The 25,762-nt window shown below is 38.2% G+C and overlaps 1 protein-coding gene across 3 annotated transcripts in view; it reads left to right on the top strand.

Moving 5' to 3' along the window:
* The window catches only part of JMJD1C (jumonji domain containing 1C), a 159,038-nt gene that overhangs the window by 32,256 nt on the left and 101,020 nt on the right, over positions 1-25,762 (top strand). For all 3 annotated transcript variants that reach the window (XM_042033381.1, XM_042033379.1, XM_042033383.1), the window contains exon 2: positions 19,198-19,362. In XM_042033381.1, the coding sequence (XP_041889315.1) occupies positions 19,198-19,362 (165 nt within the window). The remainder of the gene's footprint in view (positions 1-19,197; positions 19,363-25,762) is intronic.

The following is a 25,762-nucleotide window of genomic DNA, read 5'->3' as shown; positions in this document are numbered from 1 at the left end:
ATGAAACTAAAGTGCTAAAGTCCTGCAGGTATCTCTGAGATAAAAGCATCTTGACAGCTCTAGTTAAGAGTATTGTATGTCAGTCTTCAGCTTTAATTACATTTTGCACTGAAATAACAAAGAATATAAAACAATATGAATGCAATTAAAGACTACAAAATGAAGCACTAGGATGTCAGGAAATGGTAATGCTCTGTCAACTCAGCAGAATAATCCTACCTGCCACACTTCATAGTTCTATGCATTGCAGCGAAATTTTGAGGGCTACTAAGTTAAGGCAGAGAGTTTGATTGGTGTTTTAGGATGGGGGAAGAACGTAATCATCACACAAACAATTGGCATAGCAAACCCATAAACTTCCGAATAGTATTTTAAATAGACAATTGCATAGCAATTTTTAACACAATTTTGAGAAAAGTGGAATTGCCTGTGTCTGTTGTTAAAGTCTGCATCTCCCTGACTGTGCAGTCAGTTATAGTAAGCACAATTAATGATATTTTAAACTTCTGAAGGTTGTTTTGTAAGTCTTTGTCGTTTCATCCACGTGTCAGTGTTTCCCCACCCCCCAGTCTTCCCCCAGTAAAATGCTCCCTTTGATTCTAAATGAGTGACTTGACTTCAGTCTTTATGTAGTTCTCTTCTGGCAATTTCTTTGGCATGACCCATCTTTCACACTCCGTGTAGGCAGTGTTCTTATCTAGTGTTCATACAAAAGAAAATCCCTAAAGAGTGTATCTGTGTTAAATAAAGTAGACTTCTAACAGTCAGAGGGACAGATTGACTGGCATGTGATAGCTGTTTTATGCATTCTGGAGCTACAAAGCAACTGGGGAATGCAGAGCTGGTTCAGACAGATTTACAGCTGCCTTGCCTCACTGACTCAGGGCAACAAGACCGGCAGTTTATTTTCATTCTTGATACTTCATGAACTCTTGAATTTTCTCTTCCTTCCCCCCCCCCCAAATGTGTATGTATTTCCTCTTTCTGCGTGTCTATCTTATTGGCCAGTTCAGATGCTGCAGCTCTGAGGATGTTTAGGACTGAGATTAATTTTTTAGCAAAAGGATCCTAAAAGGGCATTTCCCTCCATTGTGCCTGCAGCTTCTCATTTTTCAGCCTGACTGAAGCCATAACTGTGTGAACAAAGATGGTCACTACTTGCCTTCTGGTTTTGCTACTGGGAATGAAGCCAATTGCCCCCAGGGGAGAAAGTGGCTTCCTATCTGTAGGGATATAGATGATGACTTTGAGAAAGGATGAAAGCGAGGTAAGTTATTCTTTGCTGAGAGGCAGCCTATGGCATCCATCCTTCTGAGAGTGTGAGTAAATGGCAGCTGTTGTGAAAAAAGGGCAGTTGTTTTAAAAGGTTCTCTGGAGAGCATTATTCTTCTTTCTCTGAAGAACCATGGGAGAAAATTACTGCTAAATCTAAATTTTTCTCTATTTCCCTAAATAAACTGTAAAATGCTAATCTTAAATATACGTGCATGGAGATGATTTGGGGAGCAGTTCTGGTAGCAACATATTTAAAGAACTTTTTGCATCCTTTGAACTAGTGAACTTTTGCAAATTCTTTTAAAAAAATCCATTCAGTACAGAATGAATAAGGGCTGTAATTCTGTAGGGGATAGCCGTATGACTAGAAGCTTTAAATCTTAGACTTAAGTACTGAACTCCTTCCCAACTATTTGAAGCCAGGGTAGTGGATGGTGACCTACTTGTGCTTTCCTTGGGTTAGCCATTCACTACACAGTGGAAGCAGCATTTAGGCAGCTTTTTTTCCCCCCTTTTTTCTCTACTTAATTGAGGTACAAGGGTGCATTGCGACTTAGGTGTGTTGCTGAGGGTTGTTACTGACTACTAAAATTTGCTTCTCAGTGGATTCTTTAGAAGCAGCATGGGTGAGTCGCATTAAAGCAGAGCAAGCTGACAAGTCTCTGTGTGTGCACTGCAGTGCAGAGCAGATGTACTTGAGCTGGGTTTAAACTGTCGTAGTCACGGTAACACAGAGTTCAAAGTAAATGCTTTGGCAGTTGGCCTGCACTCATAAAACTGGTCTTTACAGATCCTCTAGCTCTCCTCTAACATCCCTCTTCCTCCTTTGTTGGATAATGTCCAAGCTGTACACTCAGTCAGTAAAGGTAGTGTAGGTGCACTCTGCATGTGCAGTTTGCGTTTATCAGGCATTACAGGCACTTAATTTACTACTTTGTGGGGTAATACTGTGTCATCAGAAAGTGCCTGGAAACTGGCATCCCCTCTGAGGTAGAGGTGGACATACGTGTCCTGGAAAGCTGGAGAAATTAACCCTGTCCAGTATCTTTCCCAAAAGTAAACTCTGCTGACTGTTACTAATACAGTTCCATTTCAGAAGTGAGAGTTAAGCATGTCTTGTCCCACCTTCTGTGGAAGAGTAAGTAAAAGGAATGCCAGACCAGTATTCTTCCACACACATGCGCGTGGAGATGTGAACTAATGTAAGTACTTCGGGTTCATATATGTATATATTCTATGTTCCCATCTGGCCGGGCCACTTCTTGAGTACAATATTTTTAAAAATAAAATCTATACTCAAGTATCTCAATGCAGTTGGTAATGCTTACATATAAAAGCACCCAAATTCTGCAAGCTGTCATTGATCTGTGATCCTTACAGTGATTTGCCATTGATATGTGTATTGATGCACCTTCACTTATGGGCAATAACAACACTGCTTCTAAATATCGTTTGAAGAAACCCCTTTGTAATGGCAACTTGTACAGACCTGCTGAAAGAAACACAGAGCACGACAGAAACTTTTATTGGTCCTTGTGCTCTTCCCTGAAGCATCTCATACAGATGTTTGTTCATTTTCTTGGCTTCTCTTGAATGGAGAATTGGTTGAATGGCTGCAAGTTTGGAGACAGCTGGATACTGATAGGCTTTCTGGGGCTGCCTTCCACTTTTTGAAATGTGACAAAACACTTGCCCCTAAGTGTCCCACAAAAATGGGATCAGCCCAGACACTAACAGCTAGATCAGACAGGAAAAAATCAGGAAAAAAGGTTGCTCAAAGAAGCTGAATTGATTTTTCAAAGAATAAGTGGGATTAATACAGAGAAATAACTGTCTCCTTGAAATATCCCCATGCCCTATTGCTGTTCAGCTTTAATAAGGCAGTAATTAAAAAAACCCAAACCAACTAACAGGGAGTCTTTTATTTCAGAGATGTATTTAAATTCAATTTTAATAATTTCATTTTTGTGTCTTGGGTAATACCAAGTTTTATCATACCATTAAAACTTTCTGGTAGGTGTCTGTAGAAGCAGCCTGTACTTCCCTTGTTTTCTGCCATTAAACAGCCCTTTCCAGTGAGGCTGGTCTTGCTGTGGGAGTGCTGGTCCCTTCTCCCATGCCCCACTGTATGTGTCTGCTGTGCAGCCCTCTCCTTTCACACAGGACCACACCTTCTCTGACCCACATGTGGTCCTGATTCCTGGCATGGTGCTTCTGCTGGGATTTGCCAAGGGAGCAGTCCCTCTGTTAAGGAGTGTGGTGCCTGCCCCTCGGGTGCTGGACTTTAGACCATTTAGACATTTGGACTTTTACCATTTTAGACAGGTAGCCCTCTCCCAGCTGTGGCAAGGATGGCTGGGTGTCAGGAGCTAACTGAACACCACTGGACTTGTTTTATAAAAGAAGCCTAGTTGTGGTTTGAAGATTACTTAGCGACACAATTAACATCAAATAATTCCCTGAATTCCATCAGATTGCTTTGTTACTGGCCCTTCTCTTCTATGTGCAGAAGGCTTTTCTTGTAAATCAGTGCCAGATTATCTATATATAAAACCAACGTTTTATGTGTAAAAATAGAACAAGCTCAGCTTTTCAACAGCGTTGGAATTGATCACTTATTTCTTCTGTGTGGACTCTTGCTAAAGCGCCGGTTTTATGACATGTGATAAGCTGTTGAAATAAAGAGCATGTTGTTTTTAGCAGGAGCCAACAATTCCCTAATCTGTTAGGATATTGGGATTATATTTCTGAGGTTGCTTAGTAAGGATTTTAAGGCAGAATTTTATGATTTCAGGCTGTTTTTTAACTCTGAGATATGTTTTTTGGAACTCAGGAGGGGGGTTGTTGTCGAAGTCACTGAGTTGAAACAAAAGCACTAATTACGTCAATATTCAGTTTTCTGAAACTTTGTTTTTATGTTAATTAACATTTAAATAAAGCCCCCTTTTGTTTGCATATACATTCTTTTTTTACCTCCATAATGTTTCTCTGTATGTGGTATCAGCTGCCCACTATTTAACAATGTGGAAAAATGGGCTGGCATTAAGTAACTCGTTCTGCTCTAAAAAGCAAGACTAGAATAAATCTTAACAGCACTGCCAGGTAGACAAGTACTATGTGGCGAAGGGAGCGAAGACTTTGCTGGTAGTGTTTTGGAAGATTTCAGGCTGAGTTTCTTTGCTTATGTAAAACAGTGGTCTTTGTTTGGCACTTCCAATGGCGCTGGGAGTGTTGTGTAGCTTCATTGATTGGTTCCATGCAGTGGAAATCTGACCTTTAGCAGATGTTTGAGAAATTGCCAGCATTCAGAGTGATCAGCAGACTAGACAGTTTTTTCCTTGTTATGTCGATGAGAACTTCCATTAGATTAGTAACGTGCGTGACAATGTTAAGCTTTTAAATGATTAGTAAACTTTTTGAAACAAGGCAGATTTTCCTGCAGTATAGAGCTGCATCAAGTAATTTATTTTCTTATATGCATAGTCTTGCTAATTGGTTAGCTAATGGAAATATTTTGATAATGTAAGTGGTGTGGGTTTTTTCTTTTTGTAGTAAAGACATTTAGATTTTAAGTAAGTTTTGGGTTGTCTGTATTTTTCTTAAAAGGTCAGTTTTAGCATGCTGTTATAGCATCAGTTTGGGATAAATGCTTTCAAAGAAAAAAGAACAAGCTTAAATGGGCTGGGGAGGGGGAGGCAGCAGTGAAACATATCCCATCTGGAGCATTTGGCTTGGAACAGGATGTTGCATGACTCCATGTGAAGTCTGCTCTCACGAACAGTATCCTAAGCAATGTAGGAGATTCAGCTGCTTAGTGGTGGGAGTTTAGCATGAAACGAGGTCTGTTTTCTCAAACTCCAACGGTTAGAACTACAGGAAAGAGGTGGGACTTAATAAGAGATTTATGTGTTGAATAACTTAGCAACACCAGCAGTTGCCAGATTAAACCCTTTCCTGCAGGTGCTGGCTTTCCTCAGACCTCTACAATTGTTTTTCAGTGTGATGCATGTGGAAAGAATAATTATTTAAAGGATTAGAGGTTTAAAATGAGAACAATACAATTACTAAGTTGTCTATTTCTGGTTCTAAATTAAAAAAATCAAATAATTTCAAGAGGATTGATCTTGTCTTGGCATTAGATATCCTGTATACATGTGTGCTTTTTAAAAAAATTTGATTGGGTGGAGTTTTAAAGATTTTTATTAATATTTTGGGTGCAAAAAACATGTTAAGGAAATAGACTGTACTGAGAGCAGGAGGTAGTCTTGACAACCAGCCCTGCTATTGTGGGCTCTTAGGCAAAAAGTATCCTGTGAAAATATGTTGGTGTTTTGGTTTTGTTTTGTTTTGTTTTTTAACATGAATATTAGGAGGGCAGGGATCTGATGGTAAGAGAAGCCACACACATTAGAAAGCCCGGAAATCTTTGCCCTTTGCTCTCAGTGCTCAAGAACACTTAATTTTTCCAGTGCTGTGGAACTTGTCAGGTATGTCTCTTTATTTTATGATTCCCATGAATTTGTGCCAAAATTCCTTGGCAGCTCATTTTGGTATCTAGTAATCTATGTACCAAATCAGTTTAATTTTTTGGGAGATATAACTAATATTCTGATTCCTTTTTATAAGCAAAACTAGCAAAGCTGTCCTTGCTTGTATGTAGCACATTTAATGTTGCTTCTGACTCTTGTTTATTCAGCCTTCGTTTCCTGATCTAAACATGGGGTACTGGGAGATGTAGAACTGAACTGATTCCCTGAGTGGGTGAAATATTTGTTTGTCTGGTTCAGCAGTGGTGATCTCCTTCCCACCCTGAGAGAGAGACTTAAGAAAATAGGTTTTAGCTGTGGCATTCTGTCCTTCCATTTTTTTTAATGCAGTGACCGGGGAATGAAGGCTCTTGATCTTACTGGTTTTGTGGGAAGTGAAATGCATGGGAGAAAAATGTGTCTTTTTCCCCCTTGGTCCTCTCCATGCAGTTAATTTTCATACATACATATACAAATACTGGTATATGTATTTGTCTGAAATGTTGGCAACTGTCATCTACTCAGAGTATATAAAAGTTGCAAGATTGCAGGTCTTGGCTGTGCTTTAAACTCCTCATAATTACAGTATGTGAGTTATTTGTATCACAGTGACATAACTGAACCAAAACCCTGTAAGGAATCCAGTAATGAACATTATGTTCTAAAAGTATTTATTGCATATTCCTTTAATTTATTGCAGTATTAATGCTTGTTGGCTGTAGGAGACAGACCTCTCTGTCTTACATTTTTGTCTTGAATGCTAAATGGACTTCTTCACATGAGTAATTGTTCCTTTCTTATGCACAGTAAGGTGACTGCAGCAGAAGGTATACTTTGCATACAATTCACAAGGAAATGAGCCTCACTGTTAGAAATAACATTCAGATTTTAAACAGTTCATAGAGAGAAGCAGAAGGCATTTTGTAAAGCAAGGTAGAAACCTCAGTTGTCATTCCCTGATCTGTTTTGAAAACAGATTCACTTCTTTATCATTATCAATGAAAACTGCAGTTATCTGATACCACAAATAGTTCTGCAGCTGATGACTGTAGTCAAAAATATCATCTTACAGTGTGTTCATTTTCCTGAAGGGAACACTTGTGTCCCTTAACTTGAACAGTAATTTTATTGCTCATTCCCTAAGGGAATGGAAACAAATGTGGTGTGACTATGCTCTATCTTCTCTTGCACTGATTTATCATAATACAGTAAAATTGTCAAATTCTTCACTGCAGGAAGGCTGTGGTTGCCTAAGTTACCTCTGGAGGTCATGAAGGCCCTACCTAATTTCTTGATGTCTTTCCAAAAGTCTTGTCTGTATTGTGTGTAACTCTAACTGTAGGTGCACAATCAATTGCAGTTTGTGAGATGGTGTTGTTTGTTTTCAAGATGTTTTCTGATTCAGAGAGCTTGGAGTTGTGCTAACATTTGTTACAAAAAATGACTTGGTTACATTCATACATTTTTTTAAAGATTCTGAGTGTAAGTGGTTATTGGAATTCAAGGAGCTCCTCAGAAAATAAACTTGCAAATGCAGATGGGTGCTGAAAACTTGGGGGAAGTTGTTCTGCATTTTTTGTGTATAGCAATGGTTGAATCAGGGGACACAAAAACCATATCTTAATTGTAAATAAGCAAGATGATCATGGGGAAATAAAGGGGAGAAAAGAGGCGATAAAGAGTACCAGTCCTCATTTTGTGGTATATTTATTATGTGTACTATTTCTAGCATTAAAAGCTGTCTTGGACATACAGTAAACCTTGTTTTGTTCCAGAAACTTGCACAGATGGTGAGCAAATTATGTACAGTTCTGAATTAATGCTTTTTTATTCTCTTCTCTGTAGCCTTTTCAATTGCAGGGAGGACTTTTTTTTAAATTTCAGTCACAGCCTTTATAGTTACAGTCTATAAACCATTGTGCATAAACAAACCTTTTTTTTTTTTTAATTTATCATCACAATCTTCTTTAAAATGCCATTTATTCAAAAATATTATCCTTGCTGTTGTGACAGGGAGTGTCTGACTTTTTTACTAGTAAGCTGGCCAGAGATGGCTAATGCAGTAATTAAGGTTATTAATTTGGTTCATTAGGCAGCTTTTGATGTATACTCATTGCCAATATTTTGTTCTCACGTCTTTACTTCAGGCCTTAAGCACTAAGGGTTTTTTTTTTTTATGTTATCTGTTGGATCTTTTGTTCTGTTGGTCTTATCAGTGGATCTATTGTTCCTCCTTTGAAAAGATCGTTGAAAGGAATTACTAGGAGAGCTGAAAATGCATAATATTTCATTGCCTTCACGTTTTTGTTTGAGTTGAAGTACATTGGAGATTTCTAGGACAATTTCTAATTAACAAAAGGTATGCTGTAAGCCTTAAAAAAAACCCATGCCATTAAGATAATGATATCTAGATAAATATCAAAGAGATATTTATCTTAAGAGATAAATATCAAACCTTTCTCTCTAGTTTGGACAATTGTGATACTGAAACAAGTTAGTTAATATTTAAGATGTAAAAGGTTAAATGACCTCCCTCACATTTTTGAGAAATTTTGTTGCAGGACAAAAACTGATGTTAGATGACAGAGCAAAAGTCTCCCTTCTGAAAAGCACTAGTAGACAAACACATTGAAAGGGAATTTTCATGTATGTATCATGAGTGATTTCTGTAACCTTAAGTGCTTTTCAGCCCTATTTTCCTGAAGCTTTTCCACGCCAGTAATTCTGTTTATTTGAAGCCATTCCTCCTGTGCTGTAGCCTTAGGAGCTGCAACAACAGAGTGAGCAGTTGTTCAGAGGAGCTGGTTGTCTTTGTAGTTCTGTGATCCAGTGTGATTTGTTTTGTAATGCCTCAGTTGCACCTGAAAACCCACCAACATTCAATCTGCAATACATTCAGTGTCATGTAAACATAATCTCAGTTCCCAAGGAATTTCTGGACAAAGGAGGCAGCACTGGGTTGAAGTGGTTGTACTCTTGGTCTAGAGGATGGAGCACAGACATTGTGACTTGCCTGCTGTCATGGAGTGAGGGCAGAATCTCCCATCTCAGTATCAGTGACTGAAGGTTTTGGGTTGTTTTTTTTTTTAATAAAAAAGCCAAACACAGGCAAATTAACTCTTAGAAGACTTTCACAATACACTGACAAAAGGTAAGTGCTTTGTTAAGTTGTGGGACCAAATTGTCCACATCGCTAATATCTCCTTTCCAATGTAAACCATCTCCTTAAGACTGTGAAATAGAAAAGTTGATTGCCTAAATTACTTACTGTGCTGCTGTATTTCTGCAGAGTTTACCTATTATTTATAGAGGAGTAATTTTTTTGCTCAGATATTTTGATATCTGTGACTCAGGAGTGGCCATTATGGCAAAGACAAGATTGAGGATGTGGAGTAAGACAGTCTGAAACCCCAGGAAACTGTGGTTACATTTCCTCTCGCTCTCAAAATGTTGCTTAACTTTGGCAGGCTGTTTCCCGATAATATGTTTGCTCACATGTGCCACCAGCCTCACTCTTAATCTCCCCTGGCCTTTTAGTAATAGCTGGAGATAGCTGAGTTCAGAGTTGAATGAACTTTGATCCCAGTTTGTGGACATTTATGCACTGGTGAACTATGAACTGTAATGACCCAGTTCTTCTCTGTAAAGTCTAGCCTTGCAGTTTGGTATCAGGTGGAAAAATAAAGGAAGATCATATAGACCTTAAAAGTCTATATGTTAATCCTTTGAAGTTTCAACCTCTTGAGTACAGCTCTTTTCTGTCCAGTGCTGCAGTTAACCTATAAGAAAGAAGTGGACCTGGGTAAGTTTTGTTTATGAATCTTTTGTTAGCAGGTGTCTTCAAGTTTTCAGTTACATCAGAAAAATTGTATGGGAGTCTTTTTGAGTGATGACTCTCCAGTGTGAAGAATTAGACAAGTGTCAACAGTGTGAAGGGAATAGAGATGTAGTATTGAAAGATGACTTGTAGAGGAGGTTGAAACCCAAAGGCTGGAATGGTAACATGAAGTTGACTCTTAAACAACAAAACAGTAATTCAGCTTGTGAGATAGCACTGAATACAGTCACAACACTACAGGAGAAGACTTCAAGTATTCAGATTTCCAAAAAATAAAACTTGAACAAAACAGCCAAAGTGAAATATCTCTGCATCTTAGCTAGGAAGAACTTAGAAACTGTTTGTCTTTATTGTTCTGCTTAGAGGTGGTTTTGGCAGGACCAGGAGAAACAGTTATGGTTATAGAAACAGCAGTGTGGTTATAGATAGCTTGTGAAGTGAAGTGGAGGAAAGAGGACAGAAGTTACTGTTAAAACTGTAACATGTTCTTCTCTGATAAGAGATAAAGCTTTAAAGTAATTGATATGGTACACTAACTTCCCTACTCAAATATTCTATTCCTCTTATAAAGGAAAAACCACCGGGAAAATATCGCTAAAGATTTTAGCAGATGGTCAATGAAGTAGATAAATATTTCACTAACATTTTGTCTTGCTTCAGAAGATTATGATTATTGTTGCTATTACTGCTATTTTCTCATCTGCTTGCTAAGATTTGTTTGGTTGTCTTATCGCTTAAGGTTAACAGTCTTGGTTACAAGAGCAAATACTGTGTTGTGTCAGAATACAGAAAATTACCATTTTTTAGTTGACAGTCATTTATAAAAATTCCAATATACTGTCTCTTTTTGGTAGCTGAATTCCTGGTTACTCTTGGAATATTCCTTCATAGTTCTCTTAATTCCTGTAAGATAACCAAAGAAAGCAATGAATTGAGTGAGTTTGTCTGCTGGAATTTCTGCTGTTGATATGAGCTAGGCCTTGAGAAAATGTCTTCAGTACAAACAGAATCTACTGGCCAGCTTCCTCTGGTGATTTGTCACTATGCTAAGGATTTGCTGGTGTCTTTTTGGTACCTCTGGCTTTATCTGACAAAAAGGAAATTGTTTGTGAGCCCACTCCTGTTTTGTTTGGCTTGCTGTCTGGAGAATGATGTGGGCATGCAGAGCAGCTGAGAGGCACTTGGTCTTTCCTAGCCTGGATTCCAAAGTATGAGTATCAAAAGTTCATCTCAAAACCTTGCTTTTCTTTTACAGTCTCTCTTCTGTTTCACTTCAAATAAAGATTTACTGTTCCAAAGTACAGCATTTAATCAGTGTCTGCACTGTGGATTTGGGAGGACACCACTTTTCCTACCAGCATATAAATGAGATTGAACCTCTGTCTGGATAGATACTGATAAGTACTTTTAGGTTCAGGTCTTAGCCCTTAGTCAGGGTTAGTACTTTGAACCTTGGAAAGGTGGCTGTTTTGGCTGCTCACCTATTGAAGATGGCTAATTGGATTGTCTTGGTAGAAATAGGGAAAGCCCTGTGCTTTTAGGCACTTCTATTGATTCCTTTTAGCAGTGCTTCAGGTTTGGGCTATTCAGATGGAGTGAGACATCAGAAAAACTCAGGGAACTGTAGCTCTCTGCTTAGGTCCTGGTTGTCTCCTTAAGTGCCAGCTTTGTGCATTTAGACTGTCTCAGGAGGACTGAAGGTGACCTGTTTCCCCATGAATGGCTTTGCAGCCATGCCTTGCTAGCTAAAGCAACACATTGGTTAAGTTTACTACCTCAGGAGAGGCAGATTTCTGTTTCTACCTCAGATTGCGGATGAAAAAGAGTAGCAGTTGATGAATTCTGGCTAGGAAGTGACTTTTTCCTTTCACCATTCACTTTAATTTAGCCTCCTGTGGTGCATTGTGCTGGTGGACAACCTTTTTCTTCATTAATAAGCCATTACATTGTCAAAATTGACTGAAATAAATTAATATTTAGTATTTAAAATAGTCTGATAGTTATTTTTTGTTGGTTTTAGTCACATCTTCAAACGACAGATATGTACAGTTTTAAATCAGCATAATCTTTTTCAAATTGAAACTTAGCAATAGTAGTTCCTTATTAAATGACAGGTGTTGGTCTTTTTATCATGATATTACAAATGTGTATATAAGATGAATTGCTTTTAACAAGTCATCTAAATCACTAGAGTTTTTTAACTGGCTTTATTTCACCTTCTTTAAAATGATGTCTGATTTGAAAACAAAAATCCATCTATTTTTAAATTGAATATGTAGGCTTTCTATAGTATGTGCTTCTTAACTATTGTTTTTAGACATGATCATTTAGAAATTTAGGTATAGTAAAAGTTTCCTATGTTGTGTAATGGTGAAGAGAATTTGGAATATTTTTTCAAGCCTGAAGGGCCGGGAGGTTTTTATGTGATGTGCATATTTTACCTAGTTATTATTTAATAGGCTATGCTTTCTTAAAACAGTAAGTCACTTCTATTTCTCACTTGGGATCAGTAATTCAGTAAATTTCTGGAATCTAAAGCGTGTATCAAATGGGGCTACTTGACTTTGGTTTTTGAAAGTCCAGTGGAGTCATAAGATTTAATTTCCGGTTTGCATGTTACCTCACTTTGCTGTTAAGATCTAATTTGGAAAAAGATTTGCAAAATTGGTATGCCAAATAATTTAAACACTTACAGTGATTTAAATAGCTTGTAAAGTAAAATATACACTCCCGTAGATTATTTTTTTATCAGAGAGAAGTATTTTTTTGAGAAATTAATTTAAAACTCACATACAAGAAGTATGGGATTTATTTTCCTTTCATTTGAGTGTAGATCATATTTCCTTCCTTCAGCTTTCTGTTCAGAATACGCATTTTAAATTGAGGGATGAAAGTCACATACTTGTATTAGATGGTTTTCTTTATTTCAAGGATGGTATTGGGGCATGCAAGTAGGATGCTTTTTTATTCTGTCATCATCTCTGCAATCTCTACTTCGTGCTCTACGTGATGTGCTGGTTGCTTAGCAATCCAAGCTACAGACTGCAGCAGGCTGTTGCAATAATACTGGTATTTTTCTTCAGTTTTGCAATCATTTTTTTGCTGCATTTTTCTTCTGCAGGAGCTACTTTATTGACAGTGTTCAAGCATGCATTTTGGGGAATGCAGAATTAGGGTTTGAAAATTAATCATAAACTGTTCATGTTGATAGTTTCTTACCCTGTAATGTATCTTGAGACTACTGTTTGCTGGAAATAAATAGTTGTTTTTGTTTCAAGGCCTCTGTATTTGTAGGATTTTTATGTTTTAAAGCTTAATATAAGGAATCTACCTGGAAAATCCATGTTTATTGGAGCATGTATTTGCTACATCTGTCCCTCTTCCCTCCTGCACGTGGCATGTATTTGACATGTCTTTGCAGTGAGTGTGTATCTCTGGTTTATTCAGAGGCCTGTTGAGAGAGCAGGGTTGTCTTCCTTATTCTGCCATCTCTGAAATGTATTGAGCAATGTTGGCAGTAAAAGTGTGGCCTCAGCTTGAGTGTGTCTGTCACTGTGTGACTCAAGCAATGACACAGGCTTCTCTAGATAGTTTTATACATTTTTAGCAGATGATCCTGAGGCTGCAGATTTTATTCTTCCCTCAGTAATGAGAATAGTGTTCTTGGAGGGATTGTCTCCTTGCAATTCAGGGGAGCTGTAGCTGGATGCTGTTATGTGGGGTCGCTCAGTGGGAGGAAGTAAGTGTTGGTGCTTTCCTGCTGGACAGACCTAGAAACATTTTGTGCCACAAAAAAAAGGAGGTTTCCAAGCAGTTGTGAATCCTGAAGCAACAGAGATTTAATACTCTGCAGATAATGAATCAACCTCTCTTTTTGTACGCTTCAACTTTCCAGCTTATGACTAAGGATTGCTGCTGGGATACTACACCTATTCCATTTTCTTTTGAATTAAAAGAGAATTTAAGTCTTCAGAACTATCAGTATGATGTTTCATGGTAGTAGGGTATGTCAAACAGGATTTCATCTTTGAGGAATTGTCCCTTTGATTTCCACAGCTCATCTGAAAGTGGCAGGACTTTCTCTTCTCATTTAATAGAAAATAAAATCTTCTGCCATTAAATTTGTTACTTCTTGCAAACTCCACAAATAATCAAAACAGATGTGCAGAATTGAATATTTGTTCAAACAATTTCATGTTTTAAAAGCTGAACTAGCATAAAATAACTCACATGATGAATTTGTCCTATCTTTAAAGGATCTTTCAGTGTTCATGTCTGTAGAAGAGAATTCATCTGATTCTACAGCTTTTTTTTCTAGTGCTTCCGAGTTAGAGGCAGGGCTCTTGCATTGTACAAACTATTATGTTCCTTGAATTGTGGAATACCAGTTTTGTCAAGAACATTTTCAGGTCTTCTAGAGACTTTCTGTGGTATTGTGGGTATCTACTCACCCTGGCTAAAAAATACACAGTACATTTACTACTTTTTGTCAAAACTAGGTACTTCCTTGACTGCAAATATAAGTGAATGAACATGTCTGATCTGCAGTAAAAATGCTGGCTATTTTCAAGAATACATGGAGGCATTTAACTCCCTCTTTTAATACTAAAATATTTGATAGTTTATGACCAATCTATTGCCATTAGTTCAGCTGTTTAAGTTGCTTTTAGGCTATATGGGGAACACCAATGTATTTTAAAATGCTTTTTTTTTTAGCTTTTTTTATTGTAGAGTGACTGTGAAATGTGAATGTGAAATTTTGGTAGCAAAAAGCAACTTTGTAAGCCCTCTATTAAAGAAAAATCCCTACTGCTGTATTTGGTTGCTGTTTCACCACTTTTCCATGTGGAAATGGGTAGCACTTGCATAACACAGTAATAATTTTCCTGTGTTAAGCTGTTTTGCTTTTTAGTAACTTGTACTTTGATTGCATTTGATTAGTTTAAGATATATTTAGAAAGACTTGACTGCTGGGTGATGCCATCTCCATCAGAGAAACAATCTGTAAAAACCTGAGAAGTCAAGGATATTGGGAACAGGATGGAAGATTAAGTTTTATAAAAGCACCCTTATTGGCTCCATCCCCTATGTACTTACAACTAGCCTTAGTCTATACCAGCTAGATGTTTGGCAATCGCATCCATCTCAATCAGGAGATGGAGTTTTCCAGAGTCTAATGTACTTTGTTTTAATTTCCAACTGTGTACTATGCTGAGGAAGCACACTGGTGCTGAGCAAGGTGTCAGAGTTGTCCAGGCTTCAGAACTCCAGAAACATTCCTGCCAGTTTCAACCTCCACTGCTGGTGGTGGTTCGGTGTGGGATCCCTGGTCTCACCTGTTCCATCCACCTCTGTGGGCAGCAGCAGGAGGCACTGGCTGCTCCCTTGGCTGCCTGGATTTTCTTTCAAAACCAAGAAACTCCCAGAACCCTTGTTACTAGGCCACGAATAAGCCATTCTTAAATATCCCATAGAATGCTTGTTCCTCAGAATTAAAATTTGCAAGTTGCAGTTAATGTTGGGGAATATGGAAAGGGAAGAACTAATTTGGACTTGTATTTTGAATTTTGCCAAGACATCTTGTAGTTTTTGATTCTTTTAGTTACTGTGTATAACTTGGAGGTGTCAAACAGGAAATTTTTGGTTTTCTTTGATGATGGTACCATGGATTTTAAAAGCAAAACACCCCCCCCCCCCCTTGTAAAATACTCTATTTATTGCCATTGAAACATGTTTTTCTACACTTGTGTATTTTTACATAAATTTCCGTTAGATTACATACAAGGTTTACATTTGTGTATTCCCTTGACCATACATCACAAGGTTGGAAAATTGACAGCTAGTTTTTGAATCTTGGTTGCATGCTAAGAGGTTTAGGTCTATCTTAAGTTGCATAACTAAGAATTTTGAATTGCACAGGTAATTTTTAGCATCTGAGTCTGGAGTTGTCAACACTTGTAATTTGCTTATGAAGTATATATATGTAACAATAGAACATGGCATAATATTCTATCTGTTTTAATATAAAAGTGTTATGAGTGAACCCCAGTGGGATGCGCTCTGAGGCTCACCTTAAAGTCAGTAGCCAAACTGGTGTTGATGGAAGACTATTTAATATTGTACAGAAGAAGTGTTTTCTTGGCCCTGTTGAAAATGTCTTCAGAAAGGTTGCTTGGATTTTTTTATTCCTAGAAATAAACATTTTGCTAACAATTAGAAGGTGATAAAGGGGTAACTTGTACTCTCTTCCCTTAGGAAAGCAAACAGAACTTGTATAGCAGTGCACTCAGGTTGTTTTAAGGAAGTGGACGATGCATGGACTATGCTTTTTAATATTTTAAGTCAAATTTGTCGGAAGTCAACATTGCTTTCATGACAGTTCTAAAGGGTTTCAGAATTTGTTTGGTCAGGCGTATTTATTTGGAGCAGAAATGACTGGAAAACTCCGGATCACAGCGCTGCATGTAGAGAATTTCACCATGATTGTTGTGTTTGGGCTTTGAAATAGCAATATTTTGTTGCAATTGCTTGGCTGACTCCATTGGAAATAAATTTGTTGTCTTGCTTTACTTGGAAAAGCATGCTAAAAGCTTATGCTGCTTCCTGTTGGAAAATAGCTGTGAGTTACACAATTAGCACATTAATGCCAATTATAAATATAATATCATCCCAGTGGGAATTTCTCATTTTTATGCAAGAGAATGCATACGTGGTGAGAAGACTTCAGCTACTCTGGGAACACAAACATATAATATCTCTTCACAAATAGCTGACAAGGCAAGGAAGCACAATTTGGCTGAAAAATCTCAAAATCAACATTCGTTCTTAAGGAGGCAAATGTTGTAGAGTTTCTTGCTGTGTAGAGTTCTGTCAGTGGAGCAGAAAAGATTAAATATTTTTAGCCTTTGCACTCCTTAGAGGGTCTGACTTTGGCTCTACATTTTATTTTGTTGGCGTAGGTTGCTGGATTGCTTCCTTTCCTCATCCTTTCCCCTCTTTACTCCCTTTCATAAATTGTGCTGCTTGAGATAGTGCTCGTCTCTGTGTGGTAAGTCAGCGTTCAGAGAAAGGGGAAGCCTCTATTCTTCAGAGGCTTTACTGTTGCATTAGAAAAATGAATTTCCCAGCCAAACAGAGAATGGGCGATGACTGGGCTCTGCCTTTTGTCTCTCTTGCTTCTGCTTTTCAAAAATGAGCTTTAAGAAGCCAGCAGATAGTTAATAGTCTTGGCATGGAAAGCTGAAAGTGGTGGAAGCTGGCAGAAGTAATTCCCAAGTAAGGTTGTGTGTGTATCGTACTAGAGGCGGAATATGGTGCCCTGGGCAATGGCAGGCTGGCTCTGTGCCACGCTCCATTCTCCACTTTTCTTGGAACTGCTCCTTTGAAGATCTAATTATACGGTGCCAGGAGACTCTGCAGATAGCTCAGCAATAACTCCCACTGTCGCTGCACCGGATTTTGGTTTATTTGGGGTGCAAAACTTGCACACAAACATTAGATTATATCACAGCTATCCTCAAGTTTTGGCCAGTGTCCAGAAGATACAGTATGTTTTAGTGTGGCTGTTTCTAAACTGCTAACTCCGCTTTAGACTTATCTGTGCTTTTCAAAAATATTTATTCACTTGATTCCCCTTGCCTCCTATTTTTTTAAAATCTGCTGCTGTGTGAGGTCTGGTGCTTAAACTCTTAACACCTTGCTACAGACTACCCAAGTGAAGTGTCTTTCCAGATACTAAAACAAAATTATTTGACCAGTCCAAAACAATTGAGTAGAATTTGCAGGAGGAGAGGCCAGGAGGAAGGTGAATTTAGAGAATGATTTTTAACTGTACTGTCACTGAAGGTTGTCTTTACAATTGAACAAACAACAAAATTTAGAAATAAATGTTTCTCCAGAAGGGTTCAAAGTAGCTGCAAATAAAAGATAATGAATGCTGCTAAGATGATTTGAGATACAATGTACTTTCCTGCCAGTGTTTTTAGTTTTACTCTGTTTACTGTTAGCTGTTACTGTTAACTGTTTTGATTAAGACATGAATATTCTGCAACTTTATTACATATTTTAGAATTAGTCTCTAGAAATTAAGTTATTAAAATGTGGGGTTTTTTAGTGAAAACAGTTTTCGTTACTGTTTTCTACTTGCTTTGTTAGACTAAGAGGCGATAGCTGCAGTAATGAACAGTGGAGGTGAGAGGGTCTTCTTGATCTGATGCTTTAGAGAGGGAAGAGGAAAGTGTGTGGGAATGGAGTGGGAGTAATACGGGTTAAAAGTGTCTGTGGAGGAAAATGGGATGATGAACTTGATACAGGAGTGAGAAGTGGCTTGGTGGAAATTTAAGTTGTGTACTCAGAAGGGAGAAGGACAAGCTGAGAAGGAGCACTGGGTAGTACACGTTTGGAAAGTGTGAGACAGAAAGTCTAGACAAGGAAGTATGTTGTAGGCCTAAAATTAACCAGAGTTAAAAGAGAAGAATATTTCTGTGACAGTGATTTTAAGTTCTCAGAAGCAGATAGAGGAAGAAACTTGAGTTTCAGAAATTGCCTTGGGTGTGACTGAGGGCTGAAGTTCAGAAGAGTAGGAAAGCATCTTCCCTCCTTCTCCACTTAGTGTAACAAGCAGTGATTTTTTGTATATTGCTGGCTGATTTTCCGTATGAAATTTCTCTTAATTTGGAAAAGAGAACAACTTATAACATTGATTTTTTTTTTTTTAATATTTAAAATAAATTCTGTAATTTTGAAATGGAATGGGTTTAGCAGAATTGTGTTTGGTAATGTAGATAACTTTTGGATAGCTTTGAGATCCCTCTGCCCTGCACAAGAAGAAACAAAAGGTTTGGTGTATTTAACTTAGTAGTTTAGTGAATGTAGCTGAGTGGAGAAGGTATAGCTGTTCTGTGTTGGGGAGGGACAGGGATAGCACAAGATCAAATAGCTACAAACTGGCTCCACATTAATCTAGCTGGAAACAAAACATGGTGGTATTGCTTTTTGTTTGGTTTGGTTTTTTGAGCTGGATTGCAGGAGGACAGAAGCAGCACAAAACGGAGCTGCTTCTGTGAGGTTCCGTGTGTCAGACTTGCTTGTAGTAGCAAGGTCTGCAGGCTCAAGATGTCCTTCTGGTGCTGTTCCAATTGACTTCTTTTTCCCTTAAAACCATTTCATTGAGTGGTTGGTTGGTTGGTATTACATGACACATAATGGAACCGAAAATGAGAAGTATTCTTAAAACTTACTGATTATGTAGATAGCTGTATGTATTACTTGAATGCTACTATTAAATACCTTGTGTAATGCTTTTTGTTCATGAGGTAAGACACCCAATGTTAGTGTTTTAGCAAGTGTAACTCTCTTCAGCACAAATGCACTGCCAAGAAAACTGTCTTCTATGGTGCAGGAACAGATAATATAATTTCAAAACCATAGCATTAAAATGGGTAATAAAAAAAGCCTTGCATTAAATTTTTAGGTTTATGTGTCCAGAAGTGTGTGTAGATGAACACATGCTGTGTATATGCAATAATGTGTTTCCTTTCCTTTCTTAAATTTCCTCAGGTATATGTGGAATTTGACGACCTTGAATGGGAAAAGCGAGAATGGGTTAAAGTTTATGAAGATTTTGCAGCCTTCTTGGTGGAGTACCAGCTGGTCTGGGCGAAAAGAAAGGACCCAAGCCAGACTCAGGGATCAAAGATCAAACAAATTCAATGGCCTGCATTGGTAAGATACTTGAACAATTTTATTTACTGAAGTAGTTTATTCTCTTTAATTTTGTCCTTGGGAAACTGTCTAGGTTACTCAAGTGTGGTGGGAAATGGTGAACGTGGAGGGGGAGAAGGGTAAGAAAAGGATAAGAAAATACTAGTAAAGCATGGTTGTGTTGGAGGGGTGGAGTGATGTGATAATAATCGCTCATCTTCCTTTTTGAGTCAACCTAAAGCACTGCAAAAGTTGTCTCTGAGTGACATAATAGGATTAATGTCACTTTCCATAGTGAAAGCATCTTACAAATATAAACTTACCAGTAACACATTTTACTGCTCTGGGGAGAATTTAAATTAAGGTGAAAAATAAACCCTCAGACTTGTGATACCCTCAGCTCCCACAAAGAAGGTATCTGAAATTCAGGTCAGAGCTCAGAAAGATGAGAAAAGATTAATAAAGTAAGTGGTAATTGTTTGCCTGGTTTATGAGGTGATACTTGTGACTCTCATTCTTTCTGGATTGCTGCCCAAGCATTTAAAGTTGTTGAGATAACTGCTAGTTCGTTTGTGACATGCCTTTAGATATATCTGATGAGATAATCTAATAAGCAATAAACACGTATTCCCTTTTTCTCCAAAGAAACTAGGAGTGCTATCAAAGTCTTCAGAAGAGCCAAAGAGATGTGAGATTTTGGGAACATACTATATTGGATGCTTTTGCTTTGCATACAGTTGGGGAAGATTCCTCACAGACTGGTGGGTGAAAGGGGGCTCCAACAAATTTGTCAAAACGGTGAAGGGAAGTCTTAGACATATTTGATAATAAGCTTAATATCTGTAACTTTAGTCTTGGGTTTTTAGATATTTATAGTCATAATGAATTTAGATGATGGTATTTTTTCTCTGGCTTTTGCCGGAGAAATCTGTTTCCTTTCAATATACTCTTCATATTCTTGTCTCGGAGCACCTGACTGATTTCTTGGAATGCTGTTGCATGATAATTTTTTCGAAGCTGGGGTGGGAACACTCACTCTGAAGGTCATGAAACAGTCTGGTCAAAAAAGCCATAGATGATTTTGGGTCGACTTATTCCTCTTCAGTAAATATTCCTACTTGACTTAACTTGTATGTTTGTGCTAATGTACTCAAGTAAAGCAAGCTAACTTTCTGGATGTACAGGCTGAGTCATATATTTGCTTGTACAGGCAAGTTAGTATATCCTTGAGCAAGAATTTTTAGTTTTAGGGAGTCATGTCATTTGCTCTTTGAAGCCACCCATCTCTCCTTGATTGAGGTGGGTATTTTAAAATCTGTTAAAAACTTAGTTTAGTATCTAAGTACTCTGCTATTTTACATGCTTGTAATCTCACCCTCTAGGATTGAGATCCTTCTTGGGTTTAGAAGGGGTATATTTCTATAAAGTATTCTAGTCTGGCTGCTGATCCTGTCCACAAGTTGAAAGTATGTATTTGCTAATGTGTGAAAGTGTTATAGTTGAACCTTTCTCCTAGCAGACACTTTTGTCAAACTTGTGCTGGTCCAGCAAAAGGCAAAAACTTTTTTTCTTACATCTCTGTCTTATCAATTCCTTTATTTTTTTTTTTTTTAATATTTACATTCTTGAGGCAGCTGATAGGCATGAGAAGGAAGATTTGCAAAAGATCTGCCTCCTGCTTTTACAGTTAAAAAATTGAAATTGTATAGTCTGAAGTGAGGCTCAAATAGCTTGTCAGGTCACAGTTTCCAGATGTTAAAGATGACAAGTTCTCAGCATTTGTACTTGGCCTCCCTACAGATGTTCTAGCAATTGTTTTCTGAGTCAAACCCTCTAGTCATCCATTCCAGAAAAACCATACTTGAGGGAAAGTGCAGATACAGGATATTAGCTATAGTTAGAGCAGATTCCTTCCACAGAGACCTCCCAAGGTTTTGCTCTGTATCAATAGCAACTCTGAGCACACCATGGCGTGGGGAACAGTGAACAGCTCGAACTGACATGGAACCTTTGGTTTTTGTTGTCAGACTATCAGAACTGTGGTGGATTGGAGTGGATGAGCTCTGTGAAGGTTTGTGTGGTGTGTTTTGGTTGTGGAGAGGTTTTTTTTGTTTATTTTCTAAACCAAGACTTACTAAAAATAAGAAAACATGAAAAGGTGGTAGAAAAAGTGATTTGCCAAACAACAGTAGGAATATTTGCATTTTTAGGTGAAATCCTAAGTGTGGATGTAGTAATATGCACATTTTGAAAAAGTTGAGTCCTGCTGTATCCTTTAAAGGAAAAGCCTCAAGCATTCCCATGCATGTGAACTGTATTGAAAAAAATCATAGCAAAATAAAAGTTTTTGGTACAGCTTTATTTTGGATGCTAAATGCAGCAAGGCAATATTTTAGAAAATGTTATGTAGTATTTCTCTGGGACCTTTGCCTTCAGTGGAGTGAATGAAAAGTGCTTGTTTATTTAGATGGTTCTTATCACCTTCTGTTCTTCTTTGATTAACGTACTCTGTATTTACTGTCTGGTATTCAAGCCTGATCAGAAGACAAGGTCTGCAATTGCTGTGGGGCTTTCTGTGGGTAGTTATCAGTCTAGTGTCTGAGTACTTCATAATTACTGATTGCTTTCACCACTCAGTTGTGTGATATGATGTAATCTCCACTTTGTAGATGAAATTTCTAGAATGAAAGTTGTTCACAAATGTTCCCATTTTAAAATGCCTGAGTGCCTGAGGTGTAGCTCTTCCTGAAAGCACAGCATCCATTGACCTTGTGTAACTCTGCTTTAAGATTTTCGGCTCTATAGTCAGGCTGAGAAAGGGAGGAAATGGGAAACACTGTCTCTTTCTCCTTGTTTAAAAACTCAGTAACAGGAGAGGGTAGACTATCGACTGAATTCAGTTTCTCTCATGATGAGATTTTACTTTTTTAAGTGGAGTTCCTACCTCCGGTGAAGAGTTGGCTGTAAATGAACCTGGAGCCCTATTGCCAGGAACAAGCTTCATTGTGATGACTTTGACTGGGTACTTCTGCCTCTGTGCAAGGCTGGGGAGGGAGGAACTGCAGTGCCTTAGGTAATCAAATTAGTGCCCCACTGTAATCAAATGCTTTTTCTTCTTGTGAGATGATTTCCTGGGAGCACTGGAGAACTTGGCTGCCTAGTTGGTATAATTGGAAATTACCCTGCATGTGAGGTGTTTGCAATCATAGAAGAAAAGCCTGTCAAGAAGCCTAAAGAGATGGCAACAGTGATAAGCAATGTCAGTGTATGTGTAGCCTGGATATTGGGGAAGAGGATGTTTGGTGAACAGTGCTTGTTGTTTAGCTTAAGTAATAGAGATGCTTTATAGGTATCAATGCAGGAGAAAACTTATTGGCCAAAGGGTTAGCATAGGAAAAAATGGAAGTATGGATTCTGGAAAAAAAAAACTGTAGGTAGTGGAAGTAAGTAGTGTGCCTTCCCACATTAAGGGATTAAAAAAAGTAGCCAAGATAAGGTGTTGAAATTGAAGGCATCGGTTTAGATTGGTAAACAAGGGGGGTGCATGGCACAAAGATACAAAAAGACTGGAGTGATAGGCTAAAAGTGATGGGTTAGGGGAATAACCAATACTTCAAAAATGAGGCAGAATTGGGTGTTGAATTTCTCAGAAATAACTTTAAAGCAACTGACATGGTGAATAAATTTTTTTGACCTGTAGGTAGATAAAGAATAGTTGTGTTTTAGGGAGCATAAATTTATTTACCTATGTAGAAATAGCTTGGGTACTATGATGTTGGGGATCAGTGATAAAATCATGCATATGATATAATTCAGTCTGAAGTTTTAGGAATATGGTGCTATCCCCTCAGCAGCCAAGAGGGGAGATGGAAGTACATGTGTGGGCAGGGTGACAAATTGGAGCCAAGGTTTTAATGTGGACTGAACAGAATGCTTCTATGAGCTGTCAGTTTGAATTTAATTACTGCCTCTCTAATTGCACATTAAAATATCTAGAAATAAAGTGTAGAGGGAGAAAAAGAGATAACAAAGGATTGAAGCAGCTAGGGACATTTTAGAGAATAATAGAATAATGTGTGAGAAGAGTTTTAGGGTGATAGACTTACTAGCAGAGGGCACCACAGACAGCAGTTCACTTTTTTCGCAGCATCAGCTGTATGTGTTTTAGGCATAGGAAAGTGTGGGCTGAGCGTCTTTTTCTTAATAATTTTGTTTGGGAAGAGGGTTTTGGAAAGTTGAATGATATGCTGAAATGAAAATTTATTATTGAAGGTCTACAGATAGAAATGAAAGAAAGACATTTCAGACAGGCATTTTAAGAAGCATGTTCCATCATCTTGGAAGGAAAATAAGGAAAGAAGAATAATGGAAAATGCAGTTATGATTAAATTAGTTTAAGATTGATAGGTTATGGCAAGTTTGTACTTTCAGGTAAAGGATCTAGGAGAACACAAGAGGTTGGAAAGAAAAGGACTGGAATTGGATATAGAGAAAAGTGAATGTGTTGAATGGGAACACACATGAGAAACTTCTGCAACAAGAAAGGAAGAGGCTATTATAGAACAGAAAAGGAAAAGTATTATCTTATTTTGGCCTTTTCCTTGTGGAAGAAACTGGCGCTCTTGTGCAGGGTAGATGTCAAAGGAGGAGATGGTTTGACTCAGTGTACTGTGATGAAAAACAGGAGTGGGGAATGGTACATTTAGCTGGCAGGGCAGAGCTGGGTGCCTGGGATGATGATGAGTCAGGGTGTTTCATGTGTTCTACTGGGTATGGCTTTTTTGGTGAAGTATGTGTTTTTATACCTGTAAACAAACCAGTGCTGTTTATGAATTCAGTATGAATCCATATATAATAAATCAGAAGAAACCATAGTAGTTTGTTGCTCTGAATATGAAGACTGCTTTATTAGCTTTACAGTACTTGCCTTGTCAAACCAACAGATTTGCCCTTTGATCTCAGCTCATACAAAGGTCTGCAGTAACTCTATCACTCCCAGTTTTGGGGCTGGTATACAGCAAGAACTGGTTCTCCTGCAATTTTGTGTTCCTGAGGAATATATAGATAAAAGCTAAAATACATTTTCATGAGGAGATCCTGAATATGCATATCTCCCTCCTAAGGCAGGGAGGCTGGAAGAACAACTCAACCTCCCCTCCACCCAAGTGAAAAAAAGAGCATGTCTGTTTGCCTGTCTCTCTTTGTTGGAACAAGTGAAGTCATTGCTAAACCAGTGGCTTGAGAACAGTCTTTCCTGGGACTCTGTCCAGGGCTCTGCAAGAATATAGAGCTTTAGCCAGGCTTATAGCAAAAACAGGGACAAAGAGTGGATCTTCATTGGCAATGACAAACCCTTTTCCATTGTGAGAATCTGGAACTGATTTACAGTGGCCAGTGCCAGTGGCACATGTGGGGCTGTGGGCCTTCACCTGACCATCATGCTAATGAGGAGGTTGTCTTGCAGAAGAAGGAGATGAAGTTTATTCTGGGTAGTAGTGATGTGTTTCTTTCGGTTAGGTGTGAATGAGCCCAATATGTTCACGTGCTGACTGTGTGTTAGGGCACTTGGTGGTAAAGTATAAGAGGAGAAGCATTCATGGACACGTGGAAGAGAAGATTTGTCCTCTGACCTTATGCAGCCTTTTCCCTCCTCCCTCCCTGCCCCTCTGTCCCAGCTGTCAATTGCAGAATCCCTTCGCTTGACTGTATTCTGCTTCAGCTGGCTTGATTGTGCTGGATTATGAAGCAAATACTTTAAAAGTGCCAGTTTATTGGCATTTGTGTCATGATTAAAGGAGAAAGTGTACAGATTGAACAACAAGATTCTACAGGGCTTCCAGAGGTTCTTGAGACAAATCAAATTCTTTATTTTTGGCACAATAATGGAAAGTAGAACAGGTTCCTTGTTCATTCCTGTTTATACTGTGATACACTACCACTTTTTCACTCCCTCAAAGATCTGTTTTCTTCTTTGTCTTGATGATCTAATTTTAGCATTTCTGAGTAAGTTTCTCTTCTATATGTTGATCCTATGGCTCAGATTGATCCCTGTCAAAATCAGGAGCTTCTATAGATATTGCTGATGTTCCCCCTGCACATTCAGTTACTTCATTGCAGCCTGTTCTCTCTCTGCACAATGAAAAATAGAGGTATACACTGCCAGATACTGTGATTAAATCCTCAGCGGACACTCAAAATACTCCAGCAGTAAAAAGAAATTAATTCACAAAGGATTACTGTGTATATGGAAAGTATGGCAGAGAGAAGACTCGGTCTCCTGAGTCTTAAAAATAAGTAAAAACATTGAGGATATTTCAAATTTGAGGGGAGGAAGTGCTGTAGCTTCCAGGGAAACTAACAGTGGGTTTTTTTCAGGTTCTCCATTGTCTGCATCAAAATTCTAGTGCTTGTATGCCTTGAT

This window comes from Corvus kubaryi, unplaced genomic scaffold (assembly GCF_017639235.1).
Source record: "Corvus kubaryi isolate FWS band 111438036 unplaced genomic scaffold, C.kubaryi_AGA036_p1.0 37357, whole genome shotgun sequence".
Lineage (NCBI taxonomy): Eukaryota > Metazoa > Chordata > Aves > Passeriformes > Corvidae > Corvus > Corvus kubaryi.
The sequence above is the reverse complement of the archived record's forward strand: the minus strand, read 5'-3'. Positions and strand labels throughout refer to the sequence as shown.